The following is a 23,131-nucleotide window of genomic DNA, read 5'->3' on the forward strand; positions in this document are numbered from 1 at the left end:
TGGGTGGTTGAAAGAATAAAAATCACAGCATTCTAATAAACTGTTTTTTTGGGGGGGCACCAATATAACTTTCCTGTGAAAGACTACAATTATCATTTATTAATATATAAAATATGTTCTAGAGGAAATTAAAATTGAAATTAGAATTTGAAATTAGAATTCACTCATATTTTTACCCTTTCTTCTAGTTGATCCTTCAAACATTGATATTTTAGCTTCAGTTTTCTGTTCTCATTTTCATTCTGGGTTAATTCCTCTGTCAGTCTGTCACACTGTGATTTCAACTTATCCAGCTGACCACGATGAACTTTAGCCATATTCTTCTCTTCTAAACTTTCAGCCTGAGAAAAAGAGAAGGAAAAAAGAGAAAGTCCACTAGCCATAGCCAAAATACACCAAACACATTACACATTTTATCAGTGGAAAAACACTGCAAGATTTTAGCTCGTTCAAAGCATTCATATATAAAAATTAAAATAAACATAAGGGAAATGTTATTTGCATTTATTCAATCGCTCATCAGTATTTACCAAGCATTTATGAAGTGGTAGATACTGGACTAGATGCTAAAGATAACAGATATGAATAGTAAGAGAGTCAGATGCAATGATCTATTTGACAAGACTGAATGAGAAGTGCTTATCAAAGGTGTAAGCTGGACATTTTGGAAATTCAAAGAAGAAATACTAGCTCTGCTCAGAGGGGAAGGAGTTATTAGAGAAGTATCCCAAAAAGGAAATACTATGAGATGTTACTAACTGGTAAGTTCCCTTGTCTATAGACGGGGCTTAACATTCCTGTTTGACTTCACTCCTGGTTTCTATGAAATAATTGTGTACTTTTTATGTAAGTCATTATCAATACTACTCTTACGGGGCTAAAAAACATTATGAAGTATAACAACCAAGAAACTACAAACTTAATATGAAAAAGTTTACCAGTTATTTTTTCAACATCAGTAGTATAGTGAAATATCTATTTATTGATCTTTATATAGCATATAACCAGAATCAGCTTTTAAAAAATAAACTTTGGGAATTATCTATTTTATACAGGAAATTCAGTAAAGATTTGTCAGGTATGTGAACTTAAAGAATTTTGAAATAACAACAATGTAAACACTATGTGGCGGACACTGCTCTAAGACCTTTTTGTATACAGGTTTTCCTCATTTCATCCTCGTAACAACCTGTGAGAATGAAATAAGATATTATTATTGTCCTGATTGCAATAATAATAAGAAAAAAAGCAAGCTAATCACTTTCCCAAAGATACACAGTGAGTAAATGCAGAGTCAGGATTTGAACCCAGGAATTCTTTCTAATGTCCATGCTTTCAACTATACCACACTGCCTCTCAAAAGGTACAGTATCATTAGGTTTTAAAAACCAACTGGGTGAAACTAGAAATGCACGAAAACACACCTACCAGTTGCTAACAGTCTGTAAGCAATCACATTTAATCTGTTTGAAATATATGTTTTAATGCCTAAAATGTTTCTTTTATTTTTATAAGTTTATTATATGAGTTTAATTAGGTATATAGGAACATAATCAATGGAAACAATCTCCTGAAATAAGTTTTGTGAGTTTTAGACAAAATCTATATTTTATTTACCTCACAAAATTTACCTAAGAGTTGATGCCACATTAAATTAACAAAGAAATTGATTTTTTATGAGCAATCCTATATTCACAGCCCAAAATAAATTTACAAAATAAAACCTCTCATCAGGAAAATTGTTCAATTACGATTTTAAGTTTCAGTAGGATGCTTTTACTTTTTTTTATGTCCTAACAAAAGCATAGGTAAATACAAAGAATTCCCCCTAAGGTCTGTAGTGTGCTGCAGCCAGCTCACAGACACTGTCAAAAGCCAACTGTACTCTTCTCGTCCCAACTTCACCCCTCTCCAATGATATCTCATTTGATATCTTGAAATCAGCCAAGAAAGTGGTATTCAGAACTACCAAACTTGGCAAATGCCAAAAATCAAGGGTTTTCCACCCACCGGAAGCTTGTTTTCAAATATTTATCAGCACATCAATGCTGAAGCCTGACTAACAACTTACTTATTGTTGTGGTTTTTATTACATTTATATTTCATTTCAGAATTTACAAACTCATGTTTGTGCACAACAACCCAGTGATATAGAAGGAAATTACTATTCCTATTTTAACAGTGAAGCATAAAAAAGTGAAGTAACTTGACCAAGATCAAATGGTCAGCAGATGGCAAAAACACACAACTCCAATCCTGCATCTTTTGATTCCAAAAAAAGGCTCTACAAAATGATTTTGTTGAAATTGCAATGAGGTAACAGACCAATATCCTGAAAATATTAATAGCAGAGCATGTCATTAAAACATTTTAAATTTAAATTTAAAAATAGGTATGAGAGGGGTGATTCTAGATGGAGGAAAAAATAGAACTAAAGTGTACAGAGAAAAAAATATGGATGACTAATCAGAGCTTATTAGACTCAAAAATGTAGTAAGTTAAAATGAAGCTGAAAAACACAGAAATAAAACATTTGTAGAGCTACTTGTCTAAAACTCCATTGTGTGCATAATTCAGTATATTACATCTCCTGTGATGGCCTTTGCTATCCACTCATTTTAATTAACATAAATAAGTAAAAAGTATGGATATATTAATAAAATAGCATGAGGTGGTGATTGTTTCTTAAGGGTAAATTGTTTGGTTTCGAAGGAAGCTGCTGAGCTCACACAATCTCTGGCCATTCTTCCAATTCTAGAGCAACTTCAATACCACACATTAGGGAATAGCTTTAACACCCCTCCCAGATCTCAATCTTTCAAATTAAAAAAAAAAAAAAAAAAAAAAAAAAAAAACAAGCCCAAAGGACTCAGAAGATCCACAGAATGCTTATAAATTCTAAATTCTTTACACATAGGGAATTTAGTAAAGCTTTGTTATCATCTCACAACAAATGAACTCAAAGTACTTCCTCAAAAAAAATGAGGAAATCAATTTTTCCACATTACATGGAGAAATTCAAATGAAACAGATCATAGAGCAAGTCAGGAGCAAATGCTCTGATTTCTACCTTTTTCAACATTTCAATTTATATCCACCGAGTATCTTCTGTATGTCTGGAATATTATGCTAGACACCATAAGAGGATACAAAATGGCTTAGATCTAATGCCTATCCCTCTAGAGACTTATGCACACTCAACAAACCAAAATACAAGGCAGCCTAAATGTGCTGTACCTGAGGCACCAATAAAGACCTATGGACACACAGCGGACCAAGAGATTAGCCCCACCTCAGTCGAGATTTATTCCAACTTCAGTGGATCCATAAAAGAAGTAACAAATTGGGCCTTAAAGGATTTGGCAGAATTCTTCTTCCTGCAGCCTAGGAGGCCAATTCAGATAGAGAATGAGCAGTCAGAAGTATGCACAGTGATCTGTATTTGCACGAGGAATGTTGGAGAGCATAAAAGGTAATGAATGGGCCGGACACAGTGGCTCGTGCCTGCAATCCCAGCACTTTGGGAGGCCGAGGCGGGTGGATTATGAGGTCAAGAGATGGAAACCATCCTGGCCAACACTGTGAAACCCCATCTCTACTAAAAATACAAAAAGTAGTTGGGCATGGTGGTGCACACCTATAGTCCCAGCTACTTGGGAGGCTGAGGCAGGAGAATCGCTTGAACTTGTGAGGCAGAGGCTGCAGTGAGCTGAGATCACACCACTGCACTCCCGACTGGTGACAGAGCAAGATTCCATCTCAAAAAAAAAGTAATGAATGTACATGAGTAAGGTAGAATCATTTTAAGGGGGGCGCTGGGCTGGGCTGGAGTGGAGACTTTATTACAGAGACAGTAAATAATTAACAAAGGTTGTTCAGTAGAAAGTAACACACTCAGATATATATTTTGGGAAAGGAAATTAGAGAGTACCTGGGGGAATAAAGGGAGGGGTTGTGGGTAGAGAAAGGAACTAGAGGGAAATAGGGAAATTACTTAGAAGTATGGCTAGGTTGCAAGTTAGCAGTCTGCATTCTGTTTTCTAGTACGACATGATATATTGTCCATATGCCAATGTATCCATGAGCAAAAGCAATTACTATTTCTCATTGAAGAATGCATATCTGAATGTGAGAATTATGGCCTTATAGAGATGACCTTGAACATGCTCTAACTGAAAAAACTATTACTAACTTCTGACCATTGTGTTATTATACAACCTAAATAATGGTGATAAGACATAAGTACTAGTGAGAAGGAAGGCTCTAGTTTCAACAAGTCTCAAGAAAACTGCAACCTTCTTAAAACAAACCATTGCTCTATGCCATGCCAGTTTCTTCCAACAAATCATTACATGCTTGTCCTCATGCAAAAACCCTGCCTTCCTTTCATATCACACTATTTCTCATCAACCCCCTCTACCTTGCTGTTAACAGCTGACTTACCAGTCACCCTCTTCACTGTGGTTTTTGGCATGTGACCAATTAATGCCTTCACAATATCTTAAATATCCAAGTGTCCATCCCATAAGATAGCTTCAAAGTTATTTGACCTGTTCTTTCCCAACTACCTACACCAACATTGCACAATAGCAACCACTGCATGACCACACCTTAGACCTTAACCCTGAAAACTTTTAGATTGCACTGCAATATAAGAATTCCTGACCAAATCAACAACCTCTGACTGCAGATTTTTATCCTTCAGCTTTCTCATTCCTTTGCCCACAATCTTTGTTCTTCAATGTTAGCCACATGGAAGTACTTTACATGCTCCTAGACTAGTCTCGTTCAGTTTGTACCAGTCTTCATACCAGTTTTCATCTTCACTGCTCCTAATTTCTTGCTGCACTGCTGTCCTATTCTACTTCAGAGAGAAGAAAGGCTATCAGTCAAGATTCACATCAATTTCCCCAGATCATCCCTACCAACTTACCTAGTCTTACTAGTTTCCTCTGAATCCTTCAGAGGAAGGAGGCCTTGTCTCCTGTTGAAAGCTATATACTCTTATTTTTTTATCAAATCCTCTCACATCTCCTCATGTACTTCCTCCATCAACCTCTGTTGAATGGAATGAAGGCTTTTTATACTTCTTCTTTCAGCTTGCCTGTCACATTTATCATTCTTGATTATAACTTTCTTAAAATGTCTTAGCTGGATTTCTAAGATATCATTCTCTTTTGGTTCTCCTCCTATCTGTCTGTCATATGGTCTTCTATTTTCATTTGCTAGGCCCTTTTAGTAAATTCTTTCCTTCAAACATTAGTGTTTGAGAGTCTCATCCTCTTTTTATTATCTGCACAATCTCATCCAAATCCCATGACATCAACTACCACCCAAGAGTTAACTGGCTCTCAAATATTTCACTCTAATCTCAATTTCTCCCTCAACTCTTGACCCTACTAATTATTATGTACTAATTATGTGCTAATCTGTTCCACCTAGACTTTCTTGGTTAAGCTTAAAATTCCTCCCCCTAAGACAATATGCTAAAAAACAACAACAACAAAAACAAACTAGATTTGCCACTGTTCTCTTCAAATCTTCTATTCTGTCTGTATTCTCTATATTGGCAATAGCATCATTATCCACCTAATCACCCAAAGTCATTACCTACCCATCCTTGAGTCTAAACTTTTTTCCAGCCTAGCAAAGCAGTTAAGAACACAGTCAGTTAATTACCTGAGTTCAAATCCTTTCCCTACCACTCCCCTGCTCTAAAGCCGTGGGCAAATTACTTAACCTTCTGTATCCCAATTTCCTCATCGGGGAGAAAATAATACCACACAATCTGCAGGGGGAGGTGGGTATTAAATGATTAACACTTGTAAAGTTCTTAGAGCAGTGACTGGCATAAAGTGTTGAAAAACTGTTTGCTGGTAGTATTGTTATTGTCACAGCCAATCAATCAACATGTAATATATATCTTATTTTCTATAAGATCAGCTCTTCTTCTCCACATCCCCCTAATTCTACTTTTGTTTATATATTCATCAACTCTGAAAGATTACTATTCCATAGTTCATCAAAATTAAAATGTGTATCTTCCACATTTTACCATCTCTGACCTGGGAGTTCTTACACTTGATGACATATCATGGTTTCATAGGCAGGAGGCAGCATTTTTATTTCTTAGGATGACATGCATCTAGTAATAACAGCAATGATGCACCTGACAAGGTGTCTTAGGTTTAATGAAATATAGTAAGGGCCTCTTACCTATTTTAGCCTCCATTCTGACCCACCAACCCCAATTGAAGACCCCAAATCTTCATGCCAGAAGGCTATCTAGGACTGGGGAAGAACTCATAGAATAGCCACATCATTTTACAGATGTCAGCTGTTTCAATATCATTTCATCTTGCATCACAAGCATTTTGAAAACAGTAGTTGCATTTCAAAGACTTTTGAAAAACATTATAATAATTAACCTTTGAAGATTTATCCATTCATTCATTCACCTATTCAATAGATATTTACAATGCTCCAAAAAACTGTTGTAGGCACTGGTGATATAGCTAGAAGCAAAACAGACTAAAATCCCTATCCTCAGAGAGTCTTCATTTCAAAAAAGGGAGATTAAAATATAAATAATATGGAATCTATATCATATGATAAGTGTTATGGGGAAAAAAAAATAAAAAAAGACGGGAAGAGGAACAGATTTATCACACTCCTGACAATCATGTTATAAAATGATTGCCCTGCATGGTGATAATGCTAATAACATTAGACCTTAGAAACATTTCTTCAAATGCAAGATCCCAATTAGGCATTTACCCAGGCAACTTTGATTTGGAAAAGAAGGAGTAAATCTCAAAAGCCTTGGGTTTACACAGCCCATAAGCTAATCCACTTTAGTTACCATACTAATAAGGACTGTGGTTATAGCTTCTCTGGCCTTGACGAGTCTTTGCCTTTTATATTTTAGGAGGTCATAAATGTTGAATGAGGGCACGTTTCAGGTCCACGACTTACTGCCACCTCTGCCTTTCCTGAACTCCCCAAACAGCTAAACGTTCTTTATAAAGGGCTTCAGTGCTCTGAAATAGGTGCTCCCAGGTGGCTGTTGTAACTCATTTCAACCTGGCCGAACAGGCATGAATAAGCCTCTTTATTGTTGGTTTTATCTTCCCTTCAGTGCTTGGGAATACAGAATGATCTCTAAAAGTTTACGCTTTATTAACTTCATGAGCCACCAGAAACATTCCTTCAGTATCATCAGGATAATTCAGCAGAGGTACCTTCAGTGTCCTGATATGATTCTCAGCCTCACTCTTTTCTTTCTTAAAGTGCTTCATAAGCTCCTGGATATTCTGTTCATGTTTTGTTTTCACACTCTGCAATGATGATGTGAGATCTTTCAGCTCCCTCTGGTGCACATCTCGTTCCAGCTTTAACTGTGTGATGATTGTAGCTGTTTCTTCATCCCTGGATTTTGCCTGTGCAGTGAGGTCAGAAAGGTCCTTAAGCACTGCTTTCTTGGCTCTCTCTTCCTCGGCCAATTTATTAGCAAGATCTGCTCGGATGGCACTCAGGTCCTTGATGGACTCTTGCATCTCAAGAAGTTTAGCTTTGTCCTGGGCCTGGCTCTTCTTGAGCTCTGCAATTTCTTCCTCCAAGTGAGCTTTCTCAACTTTCATTTGGCTTTGGATCTTACTCTGCTTTTTCAATTCACTTTCCAGTCTATGGATGGTATCCAGGGAATTCTTGACTTCCAATTCAAGGTCAGCTTGATGAGACTTAATATTACGTAGTTTCTCCTCCTTGGAGTGAAGCTCCTCCTCCTGAAGGGCACGCTTTGTTAGGACATCATTCAATTCCTTTCGAAGATTCTCTATTTGTTGTAATGCTGCATACATCTGGGTTTTCAATTCATCCTTTTCTTTTAAAATCTATCAGGTTAAGAACATGAAGCAAAAGAAAAAAAAAAGTTACTGTAAAATTCACCATAGACTGTGCCAGTCAGCAACATAAAGTTTAATCCACAAGGAGAAACAAAATTCATCAAATAATTTTTGCATTTTTTCCATTTTGTAATAAAAATACTTTTAGGCTAGAAAGCGGAGGGGCAAGGGGCAATATATAATTGTCCTGAAATAGCAACACACTGAAATATATATTTCAAATTTTCATCACCAAAACTTATTTCAATCCATGGTTACAAATAATTATTTAAATGTTAGATAGAATTGGGCAAGCAAATGGGGAAAGCAAAGACTCCCATTAAAAAGAAAACTTACTAGAGGTTGAAATAATACAGTATTACCTAAAATAATAATGATGTGCATTCCAATGATATACTTTTAAAAAGGAGAAATCCCAAGACAGAGATGAAAAATAATATAGGGAAGCATGCAGATACAATATAAGAAAGTTTATGGCACATTCAGCCATTATTTTCAAAATATCAATGGTGACAAAAAGTCACCAATATGCAACTGGGAGCCTTGAAGCCCACAAAGATAGAAATGAGATTAAGTCAGGGAAAGTGGGGAAAGGGCTCAAGTGAAAAGTCAAGGGCCTAGAAGTCCTTCATTCTATGCCAGCCTCTCTACGATTTACATTGAGGGACAGAGGTCAAGGGTTAACTCTTCTGGCCTCTAATTCTCACCACCTAATCATTGCAAATAAAATAGTGGGCAGCCTAGGGAGCCAAGATTGTTTTCTATACAACACTGGCACCAAAGATAATCTGTCTACTTACTGATGCCCACACCATGTCTTGAAACAGGTGGGAAAAAAAAGGAACCAATTAAGACTCATTTCAGAATTACAAATAATGAGTTAAAATGCAAATATTTGCAAGACATTTCTACACTTCACATTCTATATTGCAGTGTAAAACAATTTATGATAAAAATTTAATGAGTCAATCACTCCAAAAAAAAGTTTCCCCAATCCCTCTCAATTTTAACTGAAAGAAAGAAAGAGCACAAAGATAACATGAGAACTAATAAAAGGAGGTGAATAAGCAGTTGAGCTCTGACCAGAAAGAAGCGAATTTGATTCTCAGTTCAATCATGGGCAATTCTATGGCCTCAGAGAAATCATTTCTCTTACTAGAGAAAAGAATAATAGCTATTTCATAAGACTGTGATGAAGATCAGTGAGAAAGGGGAAACAAAAAGTTGGAGTAGAATTTAAGTTCAAGGAGGTACTAGGGTCTTGGGGAGGTGTTTATGCAAGGTAGTGATCAAAACTGTAAAAAGAGCCAGGCCCAGTGGCACACATCTATAATCCCAGCTATTTGGAAGGCTGAGGTGGGAAGATAGCTATGGCTCAGGAGTTCAAAACCAGCCTGGGCAACATAGCAAGACGCCGTCTCTACTGTGAAAAGACGGGATAACTGAAGAGGAGGAACTCTGGAACACAGATGAAGGAGTTCAATTTCAAAAGAATGTAAGGTAGGAGAAATATAGATGAGCCTAAGTGTAGATGTATTGTTTTTCTGTTTCATAACAATTTCGAACAGACTTAGTAGCTTAAAACAATGCACATTTTTTATCTCACTGCTTCCAATAGGTCAAATGGCCAAGCAAGGTATTCAGTTTAAGGCCTCCTAAGACTAAAATCAAGGTATCAGCTGGCCAGGGCTTGTCTGGAGACTCTGAGGAGAATCCATGTCCAAGTTTACTCAGGTTTCTGATACAACTTGTTTCCATACAGTTGTAGGACTTTGGGTACCCATTTCCTTGCTAGCTTTTGGCCAGCGATTATTCTGAACTTCTAGAAGCCAACCTTGTTCCTTGGCTTATGGACTCTGCCATCTTCAAAGCTTAAACAGCTTGATGAATCCTTCCCAAGCTTCAACTCTCTCCGACGTCCCTTTCTCCCAACAGCCAGAAAGAAAACTTCTATTGAGGGCCCATGTGATTAGATTAGGCCCATCCAGATAATGTGATCACAGGAGTAATGTCTTATCATATTCATGGATTCCAGAAATTAGGGTGACTTTTTTGGGGAGGGTCATTCTACTTACCAAACTAGAGAGCACAAAAACTGATAGAATCAAGTTTGGGCTGTAAAGATGGCATGGGAGGGACTGAGCAAGGGTAGGGGCCTTCAGTATAGTGATATCTGTTTGAAGCAGACAACTTAGCCCCCTTGGCATGAGTTGAGAGACTTATAGGCAGTGCTGAGGATTAAAATCATATTTTTCATAATGAAGTCATACTATGTAAAGTGTCTTTAATTATGAAATATTATATCTTCCTGAAGTTGGATTAAAAAGCAAAGATATTTCTTTTTCTCACATAACAGGAAGTCCAGAGATAGGGTCGTTCAAGAAGAATCCCTCAAAGGTCAGGCTCTGCTACTCTATAACTCTCCATCTTTTGCTGTCTTTGTAGTGTTCCAAGCATCACATCAATTCCTGACAAAGGTGACAGCCACAGGGCAGACCGTCACTGACCTTGTGGATCAAGTTTAGAATATCTTTGGCAATACAGATACTAAAAACTAAGCTCTGTCGATTTGCTTCTGGTTAATTGCTTGCCTAGTAGCCACAGCTTAAGATTTTGTCTAGACGTTTCTTTGAGTCTGAAAATGTCTTATGTCTTTACTACCATCTCAATACCCTGGACATACCCAGGGCCCTCAATTGAGTAGCCTTTATCTTGAGGAAGATCAGAACAGTGGAACTGGGTCCCCTTTGTCTGGCCAGGAATGCTTAAATACTTGAAAGGATCCTGAGAAAAAGGCTTGATTTTTAACTCTTTTTTTTTCTTGCTGTTTCCTGCTTCCCTCTTATGCTTGCACCAATTTCAGTTTGGATAAATAATTTGGCTTTTCCAAGCCTAAAGGATTCCAAATTATCAGACTCATAGTCAATATGGATTATAGATTGCAGACTTCAGGCTCCTCATCTTAAAAAAGGAAACAAACAAACAAACAAACAGAAACGAACAAAACTCTGCTTTTAGACAGAAAAGTTTCAACCTAAACTTGTCTTTCTCTTGTAATACATTACTGAAGGCTGAAATACGCACACAACATACTCCAACATCCTAAAGTTTTCCTACCAGTCACTTAATACTATCCTCTTATTCACAGCATCAATGCCACTAAATACGATTTCTCTTTAAACCAGTTGCTTCCAACCACATAGCAAAGTTTACCAACTTTCCCTTTAGAACAATATGATCCTCTCTTGCCCCTTACCCTACTTCTCCTCTCAGCCAATCCTACAATTTAGGTTATTTTGCTTATAGCTCCTTATTGCTAGAACTCAAAGTTTACATAAACGTGAATTTCTTCTGCTGAGGGTAAGAGAAAATCCCAATCCGAACTGGTTTAAACCACAAGAAAATCATTCCAGGCAAAACTGCTCCAGAGACAGTATGTCAAAGCTCTGGCTCCACCTCTATGCAATTCTGTACCTAGTGATGGTCTTGCATTAATTATTGAATGGAATGGATAGGGGGAGGGAGGAGGTAACCATGAATACTATAGAAGCCAACTGCTATTTCTATGGAAGTTTTGCTGTCACTGTTTAGGAGAAGGAATGGAAAAAGTGGAAAATCGGGTTGACTCCAGATTAGAAATCGGTAAAATGTATGAGGGAGAAGAAAGAAATTGAAGATGTGATGAGAACAACATCAAAGTAGCTTTCGATGAAGTCCAATGTGACAGGAAGAAAACTGAATCCAGAAACTGGCTAGTAAACCAGAGGAATATAGAAAGATCAAAATTGGGTATTAATAGTTTAAAAAGCTAGGTGGTAGGGAAGAGAAGAATTCTGAAAGATCAGACACTGAGCTTTGGAACAGAAGGCTTGAACATGGAACAATTACAGATGAAGATAAAATTTAAACACAGAAATTCGACACTGAAGTAGAATTATTTCAGTGAAGGTCACTATAAAATAAGACATTAGTGAATTAGAAGGTTGCAGACTTCAGTAGGTTGAGGACTTGAACTCTGAAGTTACTAAGGATGATGGCAAGAATTACATGACATAAAACAGGCTGATGCAAAGCCAAGCTAAAATCCTTGAGAAATATAGGGGCACAAATGAAAAATAGCCAGCAGTCAAGAGCAAAAATGGGAAAAGAATGTTCTAACCAGGCAGTCCAAGCTTCCAAAAAAGGGGCAAAAGAAAAGATTATTGAAAAAAGGTCTTAAAATAGTTGTGTGAAGCCAAAAGAATAATACTATCTAAAACCATGGCGATTATAGAAACAGAAGCCAAGTCCTCAAAGACCTGAACACAAAGTATTATATATATAGTTTGGTTTTTTGTTTTTTTGGTTTTTTTTTTTTTAATTAACTAAAAGGTAGATGAGGGGATTACACAATGTTTTTGTTTTGTTTTGTTTTGTTTACCTGCATGTGAGGGAAAATGCAGGCAGATGGCTGGATTATACTAATACATACTCTAGCATTTCTTGAACTGTATGTGATAGGACTGTATATGCATTCAAAAAATCATACACTTTGGCACTGATCCTTCTTACTTTCAACCATTCAAAAATTCAGATTTTACAAGATAGCATATATTACATATAACTCTTTTTTTGCCAGCAGGAGGGAAATATGCCGAAGGAATATATGGTAATTTAAGCTTCTTGAAGTCAAACACTATCAAGCAAAAAGCTCAATACATAAGCAAGCCAATTATTCTGCCAATTCAGCAGGGGGAAAAAAAACCCCCTGGAAAGTATTCCCATTATCCATATTAAAAAAGAATATGAAAAAAAATTGGAAACATTCAGAAAAGCATATACTATGATCAGAGTCCAATCTTTTCCTTTATCGTTTTCAAAGTACCCGTACAAACCAATGATTTCAAACAGTACCTTAAAAGAAAAAGAGAAGCAAAAATACCACAACTTACGGCTAGATTATTTGTATCTATTAAGTTTTTGGTCTCCTAATATGTGTTACCTACATATCCCTGAAGTACATCACAATTCCCTGATGTAAATATCCATTTCATTGTCTTTGAGGAAAGTATACAATGTGATCTGTCTGGGTTTTTTGTTTTTCTGCAGTGATATGCGATTTGATATTCCACATCATTCAGTAACGAAGTAGTTTTGTAATATGATATCTTATAATCTTACTAAGATTCCAGAAATGTAAAGAGCAGTAAAAAAGAAATAAATCAGAGAAGTTTTTAAGAGAAAATAGCCTTTTGTCATTTAGTATATTTTTTAAGTAACAAATCTTAAAGCAGAAAATAAATTATGCTAGAAAAAGAGAACTGACGGTAGACACAGAACCATACTGCGAATATGAGGAGAGCATCATATAAGCATATAAAATGACTCAGTAAGGGTACTTATTAAGTAATTTATTCTTTAAGCCACCATATGTTATATTTGTAAATCAGTATAATTTTTATTTTAATACACCCTTCCAAAATACCTTGGAGTCAGTTTTTGAAAATAATTAGCCCTAAAAATCAAAAAGAAAGTAGCTGTATTACAAATGTGTTAAGGTGGCTTTGTGATTTTATTAATAATTAAATATCCCTTTGAAATAATATTCAGTAATATATTTTTTAAAAATTTTTCCAAAATTATTTACCATGTATTTCCACATCACAGATTTACTGAGCACATTTCTTACTCTTTTTCCTTGAAAAACCTTTGCTCTAACTGCAACATGCTGCATTAATTTTTAAGGCTTTTAAAGGAGAAATTACAATGCCTGCTGTGATAATTGTGTTACGACCTTAACTGTGGCAATCACTTTAAAACTGCTTCTTTGCTTATCATTAGTAATGCTAAGTGATAAAAATAATTGGAAGTATTCTGGGAAATGATTGTTAAACAATTTTTAATATTCTGAAAACTCAACGTAGAAAAGTCTCAGCACCATGGACTGGAATACTGTATGATGACATGGACCCTTCTAAATCTCTTCTAATTAAGCAAAATCTCCAGATGAGATTTTCAATCAGTCAATTCCCTCAACCACTCCTCTTGCTAGCTACCTACCTACCTTACAGTCAGGCTCACTGAGCCAGTTGCCAGATCAGGCTGACAACAGAATAATCAAAAGAGCAATTTCCTGGGATCAGATCAGTTCAGGCACAAGTCTGAAAGCTTTAGAACTGCTTTACTCCAGGGCAACCAGCCACTCAGTATGTGTCAGATGGGTTAAAATGAAAAGCAATCTGCAGTGAGTGCAAAATGATCATTTTTTTCATCTTCTATATGTCCGAGAAATTCATATGTAAAAGATAAAGTATCTTTTCCATGACAGCTCATCTGAAATAAGCATCTGTCACTCTTAAATGCTGAAAATTGATTTTATAAATATAATGCCCTACATTTTGTTTTCTTTTCAAAGAAAGTCAACTTATCCAAATGATTATTCATTTGGAATGTACAGAGTTCTTGACAAGTGACAAATGACAAAGCACAAATGATAAACCAAGAATAAACATGGATAAAAATCAATCACGACTTTCCTGCTTATTATCTTATAAACATCTGGATTTAATTCAACCCAAAGATATATCAGATGAGAATCAACATAGGAGCATAAAATCCATTTAAAGTAACTGATTATACAAGAGAAAAGTTAATGTGAAATGCATACATAGATGAGTGAAATGCGTTTTGTTGCTATCAAAAGGGCATAAAAGCAAAGTCTTGAAGAGGGTTGTGATCCCATAACACTGCTCAGTCAGTGAGATCCTCAGCGTAAGCATTTAAGTAAGCCCATTACAGTTGCTGCCAGTAAATGGCCCTAGTAACTACTGCATTTTTTAAATGCTTCTTTCTAACCAATACCTAGTTGAAATATATAAATAAATGAGATTTTAAAATACATGCATTGGGAGGAAAGTTGTGTGAAAATAAGGAAGATTTAGTAATTTTCTTCCATTGGAATATTAGGAGATTAAAGAATAATTCAATTTAGGAAACTTACACCTAAACTGGGGCAAGGGGTACATCTATTGATGGGCCAACGCTGAAAAGCCACATAATATTAAACTATGAAAAGGCTTAAGTAAAAAATATTTAAAAATTAACTTTTATACTTTGAAACAGTCAACCATAAGGATTCTTCTATCAAGGGCATATTGATCATATGCACAGTATGGCACTCAAGTGTTTTTTCAAAGGACAGATGAATGAATGGATGGGTCACATTGAAAACCATTCCTTAGGAATGTGGCTTTTATACCTGATTATTCTTGCCTGTCAGTTCATCAACTGTTTCAGATTGTTTCTCCAACGCTCGCTCTAACTTCTTATGTTTAAGCTTCCACTGCCTAATGGATTCTTGAGCTTTCAGTTTCAGGTCTTCCCTCCTCTTCTCCGCCTCCTCTTTCAGGGCCTCTGACTGCTGGAGCTCACTGAGGTACTGCTCAGCCTGCTTGGTTGCATCCTCCGCATGGCGAGTCAGCTCTGAGATCTGAAGGTCAGCATGCTTACGCTCGGCCTCACATGTGTCAAAGTGATTCTGGATCTCCTTAAGTCGATCCAACATCTGGAGTTGCTGTTTTTCCCCATTCTCCAGTTCACGTGTTAAATTCTAGGAATAAAGCATGTGAAACATTAGGAACAAATGCTTGTCAAAATTAGATGTGTAGCATATCATCAAACAAGAATCTCTAATGTCACTGAAATGGAAATCATCTGTATTAAAATTCATTAGCAATCAATTTAGAAAATATGAGTCATTTTCTTTGTATTTTATAACCACATTAGTTGGGAATAATTTTTTATATAAATATTCCCTCTTTTTTGGACTATTTTTTATCCAAAAAATGAAAATATGGGTTTCCAACTGACACTAAAATAGAAGGCACTTTTGAAGAAAACAATGTGCATTATTTTAGTAACAACCTAGTGTTTTGTCCAACTGAAGAAATATTAATGTTTTAAAATTTGTCAGGTTATCAGAGAACTGTTAGTAGCAATCATATATAACATTTTGCTTTCTGGCAGCAAAACAAAATTATAATAGGAAAACAAAAATAAGTAACAATAATGTGACAGAAACATCAGCATAGATAACACTATATTAGGTTCCCAATAAAGTGCTTATACATTGATTATTTCCAGATAAACCAACATAATATTATATGTTGAAGCACTTATCCCAAGCTGATATGAATCACTATAGTACACATTTATAAATACATTTAATTTAACTTTATTTTGAATATTTCTCTAACCAAGAAAAAAAGCCTTAAGTCTAGCTTCCCTAAAGCCAGGATGGTGATTATATATTTGGAAATTACACTAAATCATCATGATTAATACATATTTTAAGAATAAGTAAATATCTATTTTAAGTTTAAAAATGAGAAGATATTGTTCTAAGTAAGTTTATACAAATAAAATAATCATTAACATTAAGCCATTAAAGAATCATTAACATTAAGCCACTTTTGTAAAGCTTTGTAAGAAAGTGATAAATTCAGAAATAAAGCGCTTAAAATGGGTCACATAAGCTGCCCCTCCTGAGCCTTACTTTCCAAATACTTAGTGGCAACAAAGGTAACATAAAAAGGTCATGTGTCCAAATAAGAATGGGTTCAAGGGGCTAGAATGAGGCTGTGAGTTGGATAAACAATAAATAACATCTCCACTGAACTAAAGCCCAGACAAATGAAACTAGAAACATTTACCAAGCTCCTTTGGCCCCAACAGCAGAGTTTCCAGGTCTAGATTCCATGATCTATGGCTCAAATAAGGTTAAATATAATCTCCCACATGATTAAAATCATAGTTTGACATTACAGCAAACATTTTTTTAAATGCCTCAAAAACAAACTTCATTTTCTAGGCAACAGGTTTGCATTTGTCCAGTTTGCTAAATTCAAGGCAGCCTGGAAGACACTGCATCCACCCAAATGGGAAATTGAGAACTGTGTACTTGTGTGTGTAGAAAATTCTACAATAAGATCAGAAAAACCCTTGTAATTGTGGTTTACCTTTTGCTCTTATTCTAAAAGTGTTACCAATATGCTAGAAATCAACTTGATTAACAAGCAGCAATCAAGTGATTCTTCATCAAAAGAGAAATGGAACTGATTTTTCTTTTCAACAAATCCTTGGAAAGAAAGTGGTTACACTTCCTGTTCATCAGGCGTATGGTTTATAGAAAATTAATAGGACACAGTCTTAATACCAGAGAAGCTAACTCTAATTAGGGAGGTATTTTCATCAACCACTATAGTAGATAGTCCTAGGTGCTAAAACATGATGGAGAGTTACTTAAAGGCATCTATAGTCTACAGTGTGGCTGCAGACAGTCTCCCATAGGAGGTGATGTATAAGCTGAAATTTAAAAGAAAAGGAGCAATAATAATCAAATAATTATGACTGTGACTGAAATGCATTGAGTACTCAAGTTATACCAAAGATTTAATGCTTTATATGAATTACCTCATTCAATCCCAACACAAATCTAAAATGAGACACTATTATCCCCATTTCAGTGAAAAGTAACCAACATTTGCTGCAGTTAATAATTTGTTCAAGATCACATACCTAATAAGTCAGGGCATAGGGATTTGGACCTGGATAGTCTGCTTCTAGAACCCATGTTACCAACCTATTGCTAAACTTCCAGATTCTCAGATGACCCCAACTCCATGCCTCTTCAGTCACCCACTGCCATAGTTTTATCTTGGTGTTTTTATCAGAACTGCCACCTTTAAAGCAAGAGGTTCCTCACTCCACCCTCTTCCCATAACTCTTGGATTTAATTACCAATCTAATCAGCTATTACACTCTCTTCCTTCTGTGTTATCTGTGCTTCATTGTCAAGGAGATGACCACTCCCTTGAGATTTCTTTTGCTAGTTTTAAATCCTGGCTTTCTAGCCCAAACACTATTATTTTTTCACTTTAGCCAATCTCTTGCTTACACCTAGCCTCCCTCTTTAAACTGTTCATTCACTGAACATTACCAACAAAACCACCAACTCTAGGTGAACTTAAAAAATTCCTAATTCCTACGTTGGGTTGAGTCCTGTAAGAAACATCACACAGGACTATCAGTTGATGTGACCACACATTGAGAGTCAACTCATTGGCACCCAGAAAGTCTTCCACATGCCTCAACCCAGCTCACACAAGGGCCATTATTACAAAAAGTCTCATCTCTGACCCTCCCATTTTTACCCTTGGTTTTGGTATGTACTATAGTTCCTCCTTCAAAAGTAAAATTGAGGCAGGCAGTTAATGCAGGATACCCCAAATATATCCTACTTGTATTTTAAAATTTACCAATGGTCAATTTCTTCTCTTTTTCAGCCTCCAAGGAAAGGGGATTCTTCCTTAGACAAACAGCCTATCTCTGTGATTTTCCTACTTGACTATTCCACTTTACTTCTCTCATCTCAAAAACTAACAGTAAAGATTTTTAAAAATAAAAAAAAAGAAAAACACCAGCAACAAAAGCACTTTTCTCAATCCTACATTATCTTCTACCCAGTACCATGTACTCATCTAACTCTTAAGCCAAGCTCCTGGAAAGAGTAGTTCATACTTGATGCTCCCACAACCTTATTTCAGTTCACTTGGTTCACTACGTCTGGTTTCCATCATACTATGAAAATAGCTCTCATAAAGATCTCCCAAGATCACCTACAGCCAAATACGAAAACTCTTTAAAAACCTTACTTTGGGAGGCCAAGGTGGGTGGATCACTTGAGCCCAGGAGTTCGAGACCAGCCTGGACAACATAGCAAAACCCCTGTCTCCTACCAAAAACACAAAAATTAGCTGGGTGTGGTGGCACATACCTGTAATCCCAGCTACTCAGGAGGCTGAGGCACAAGAACAGCTTGAACCCAGGAGGTGGAGTTTGCAGTTAGCTGAGCTTCCGCCACTGCACTCCAGCCAAGGCCACAGAGCAAGATTCAGTCAAAACAAAACAAAACAAACAAAAATTTCCTTCACTTGGTTTCCTTGTAGCACGTGACACTGTTAATACCCCTTACTCATTCTCTCTGCTTCCTTAACTTTCACAATACCACTTTTCACTAGCTCTCTATCTTCCTCTTCTTCTTTCATAATCTCCTTTCCTGAGTCTCTTCTACCATTTAGCCTCTTAAATCTAAATAACTCTATAAAGTTCCAATATTATGAATCATCTCACCTACACAATATCCTTGGTAGATGAGTATTTAGGTAGACAGATATTAGTAGGTATTAGTGAGTCCTACATTCAGAAGCCATACTAACTCCTCATCTCCAGACTTTCAAAAATCTAATGGCTTCATATCAGGGGAACCCCAACCCCGATATTCAACATGGGTTCTTTTCTATTTCCCTAAGTGTTGGCTGGTCTGAGAAATAAAGGGAAAGAGTACAAGAGAGAGAAATTTTAAAGCTGGGTGTCCGGAGGAGACATCACATGTTGGCAGGTTCCATGGTGCTCTCTGAGCCGTAAAACCAGCAAGTTTTTATTAGCAATTTTCAAAGGGGAGGGAGTGCATGAATAGGGTGTGAGTCACAGAGATCACATGCTTCACAAGGTAATAAAATATCACAAAGCAAATGGAGGCAGGGCAAGATCACAAGACCACAGGATGGGGTGAAATTAAAATTGCTAATGAAGTTTCAGGCACGCATTGTCATTAATAACATCTTATCAGGAGATAGGGTTTGAAAGCAGACAACCGGTCTGACCAAAATTTCTTAGGCGGGTATTTCTCCATCCTAATAAGCCTGGGAGTGCTATAGGAGACCGGGACTTATTTAATCCCTTTCTCTTCGTCTTCAACCATAAAAGATAGCTGCCCCCAAAGTGGCCACTTCAGAGGCCTACCCTCAGGGGCGCATTCTCTTTCTCAGGGATGTTCCTTGCTGAGAAAAAGAATTCAGCGATATTTCTCCTATTTGCTTTTGAAAGAAGAGAAATATGGCTCTGTTCCACCCATCTCACCGGCAGTCAGAGTTTAAAGTTACCTCCCTTGTTCCCCGAACATTGCTGTTATCCTGTTCTTTTTTCAAGGTGCCCAGATTTCATATTGTTCAAGCACACATGCTCTACAAACAATTTGTGCAGTTAACACAATTATCACAGGGTCCTGAGGCGACATACATCCTCCTCACGAAGATGACGGGATTTAGAGATTAAAGTAAAGACAGGCATAGGAAATCACAGGAGTATCGATTGGGGAAGTGATAAATGTTCATGAAATCTTCACAATTTGTGTTCTTCTGCCATGGTGTCAGTGAGTCCCTCCGTTTGGGGTCCCTGAATTCCTGCAACAGCTTCATAACTTTCTACACTTAGAAATCTCACAGGTGTCTTACATTTAGTAAGTCAAGAAGTAAACTTATCTGAGGACCAACTCCTAACAAAAAGGCAGTCCTTCTAAAATGGCAGGAAAGTAGCTCTCTGATGAGGGAGGATGGAAATGAGTTAAATTGTGTATTTTAATAGTGAGGAGATCTGAAAAAATCACTGTAGGAAAAGAGGAAATGAACAACTGATAGATGTTTAAAAGATGACAAACAGAAATAAGGTTCTAGTTAGATAGTCTCAAATTGATAATGGGCTCAAGAGTATACCCAATTCTTTGGATTTCTCCAGCAACTCACTTGAACCCAGAAGGAAAATAAGTTCAGGGTTATTTATTCTTCTGTAATTACAGAGCAACAACAGGGAGCACAGGATTAACATATTCAAGTCCAAAGCTTATGCAGGCAAACTCTTTTGTTCTTATATTTAAAAATGGCAGACTCTTATATTAACATGTTATGTGCAATAATTCCTTGAATAATATTTGAAAAGATCATGTAAAGATCATGTCATTGATTGGGTGAGTATAAAAGAACAGAAAACGGTATGGATCTTCTTGTAAATAATTGTGATTTTCACTAATCAACAGGTTTGAATTTGTCCTAGATGAACACCTCTTCCAACTGCCCTGAGTCTGGAAACTATCAGTAGCTACAGCTTTGCTATCAGCCTGTGTTATCAATCAGAAAAATCTAACTGTAATAAATATTTATCCCACATCAATCAAAGGACTGTACTACAGAACCCTCATATCAATTCCCAACACACATACACTCTCACTCACATACACATGCACATATACCTAGAGCATGTAAGTGTACAAACACATAATAAATCCATACATAAATGTTTTCAGGATATTTATAGTAAATATTAAGGCACAAGTAGTAAATATTATCTTCCTGATGCACTACATGAAATGCTAAATGAAAAGCATTTTTCTTATTTATTCCATTATAATGATTTTCAGTTCCATTATTACTATTATATATTCCTAGAGGCATCTTCTACACTGAAGAACTTTTTATATTTAGATTGTGTGAAATTATCTCAGCCACTAAAGCAGAACGGTTAAATTTTGTATCACTTAATTAAGTCCATGTTTATTTCTCGCTATATAAGCAGTGTCAAAAAAAGGAACAACTCAAAAACAGAATTATCCATATTACCATACATTTTTGCCCATACAATGCCAAAAGGCTTATAAAAGCTCCATCTAAATCTAAAATGTTATACCTTTCAATTCCCCTTCTTTTCTCTTTCTTTCTTCAAGTGGGAATAAATGTTGATGGAAGTTGTGTTGAAGGTCTCAGGTTTGCTGGTAGTTAGAAGGATTTATAGGACTCAGCATATTACAGTCATAATTATGTTAAGATTTATTAAAGAGGAGAGATACAAAGCAAAATTAGCAAAGAGAAAAAGGCACATGAAGTGAAGTCCAGTGGAAAATGGGTGCACACTCCAAGAAATTACTCCCAGTGAAATTACAAAGGGCATGTTTAATTCCTCCAGCAATGAATTCTGACAACACATATAAAGTGTTATCTATCTGGAAAGCTCATTGTGTACAAAGTTTTAATTAGGGGCTGGTCACTTGGGCACCAGCTACCTGTATGGAGCAAAATTTTAGACTGTCAGAAACCAGGTGGTCAAAATAAACTATATTTTTTGTAGTCTAGACACAGTGAATTCTCCTTATTATTATTTAAGTAAAACTTTATTTCAGTGTAGAAAACTACTTATCATCCAAGTTCTCAAATGCCAGAAAAGAACTTTTAAGCCTGCATTTAAAACATTTTTCATGAGGGTTTAAGAGACATAAAGTAGACTACCATATAGGCGGCAACAATAACTACTTATTTGTTCACTGATGGAACAAAAGTATAATATAATATAATGCAATTTTTCCTCTACTAACACTTGACAGTGAACACACACAAGAGACTGGGCACTTTGGTGAACATTTAAAAACATATATCAAAAATGGAAAATCTACCCCCAAATAAGCCAGGATACTCTAAACAATACATATTTTAAATAATCATTTTCATTTATAGTATTTATGTACTTTGTATAGAAACTTGTAAGGGTAAGTGAGAAAACTGCCAGACTGTAATGACTCAAAAAGTCACATCTCTCGGAAGACACTGGCATATCATGGAAAGAGAATGAGTCACTCGGGCTTGCATTCAAATCCCAGCTCTATCCTGTGACCTTAGAAGGGTGCTCACCCTTTGTGAACCAAAGCAATATTGTCATGGGAAGTAAGGGACCCTGAATGGAGGAACTGGCTGGAGACGTGGCAGAGGAACATAAATTGTGAAGATTTCATGGACATTTATCAGTTCCCAAATAATACTTTTATAATTTCTTATGGCTGTCTTTACTTTAATCTCTTAATCCTGTTATCTTCATAAACTGAGGATGTATGCCACTTCAAGACCACTGTGATAATTGTGTTAACTGTACAAATTGATTGTAAAACATGTGTTTGAACAATATGAAATCAGTGCACCTTGAAAAAGAACAGAGTAACAGCAATTTTTAGGGAACAAGGGAAGACAACCATAAAGTCTGACTGCCTGCGGGATCAGGCAGAAAGAGTCATATTTTTCTTCTTGCAGAGAGCCTATAAACGGACGTGCAAGTAGAAGAGATACTGCTAAATTATTTTCCTAGCAAGGAATATTAATATTAATATACTGAGAAAGGAATGCATTCCTTGGGGGAGGTCTATAAACAGCTGCTCTGGGAATGTCTGTCTTGTGCAGTTGAGATAAGGACTGAGATACGCCCTGGTCTCCTGCAGTACCCTCAGGCTTACTAGGGTGGGGAAAAACTCCGCCCCAGTAAATCTGTGGTTAGACCGGTTCTCTGCTCTTGAACCCTGTTTTCTGTTATTTAAG

At 36.4% G+C, this 23,131-nt stretch overlaps 1 protein-coding gene across 10 annotated transcripts in view; it reads right to left on the reverse strand.

Annotated features, from left to right (window-relative positions):
- The window catches only part of CEP128 (centrosomal protein 128), a 442,691-nt gene that overhangs the window by 283,161 nt on the left and 136,399 nt on the right, over window positions 1–23,131 (reverse strand). For all 10 annotated transcript variants that reach the window (XM_073011225.1, XM_037984338.2, XM_073011227.1 and 7 more), the window contains 3 exons: window positions 15,142–15,492; window positions 7,242–7,892; window positions 177–341 (listed from right to left, as the gene is read on the reverse strand). In XM_073011225.1, coding sequence (XP_072867326.1) covers window positions 177–341; window positions 7,242–7,892; window positions 15,142–15,492 — 1,167 coding nt within the window. The remainder of the gene's footprint in view (window positions 1–176; window positions 342–7,241; window positions 7,893–15,141; window positions 15,493–23,131) is intronic.

Source organism: Chlorocebus sabaeus, chromosome 24, assembly GCF_047675955.1.
Source record: "Chlorocebus sabaeus isolate Y175 chromosome 24, mChlSab1.0.hap1, whole genome shotgun sequence".
In the NCBI taxonomy this organism is placed as follows: domain Eukaryota; kingdom Metazoa; phylum Chordata; class Mammalia; order Primates; family Cercopithecidae; genus Chlorocebus; species Chlorocebus sabaeus.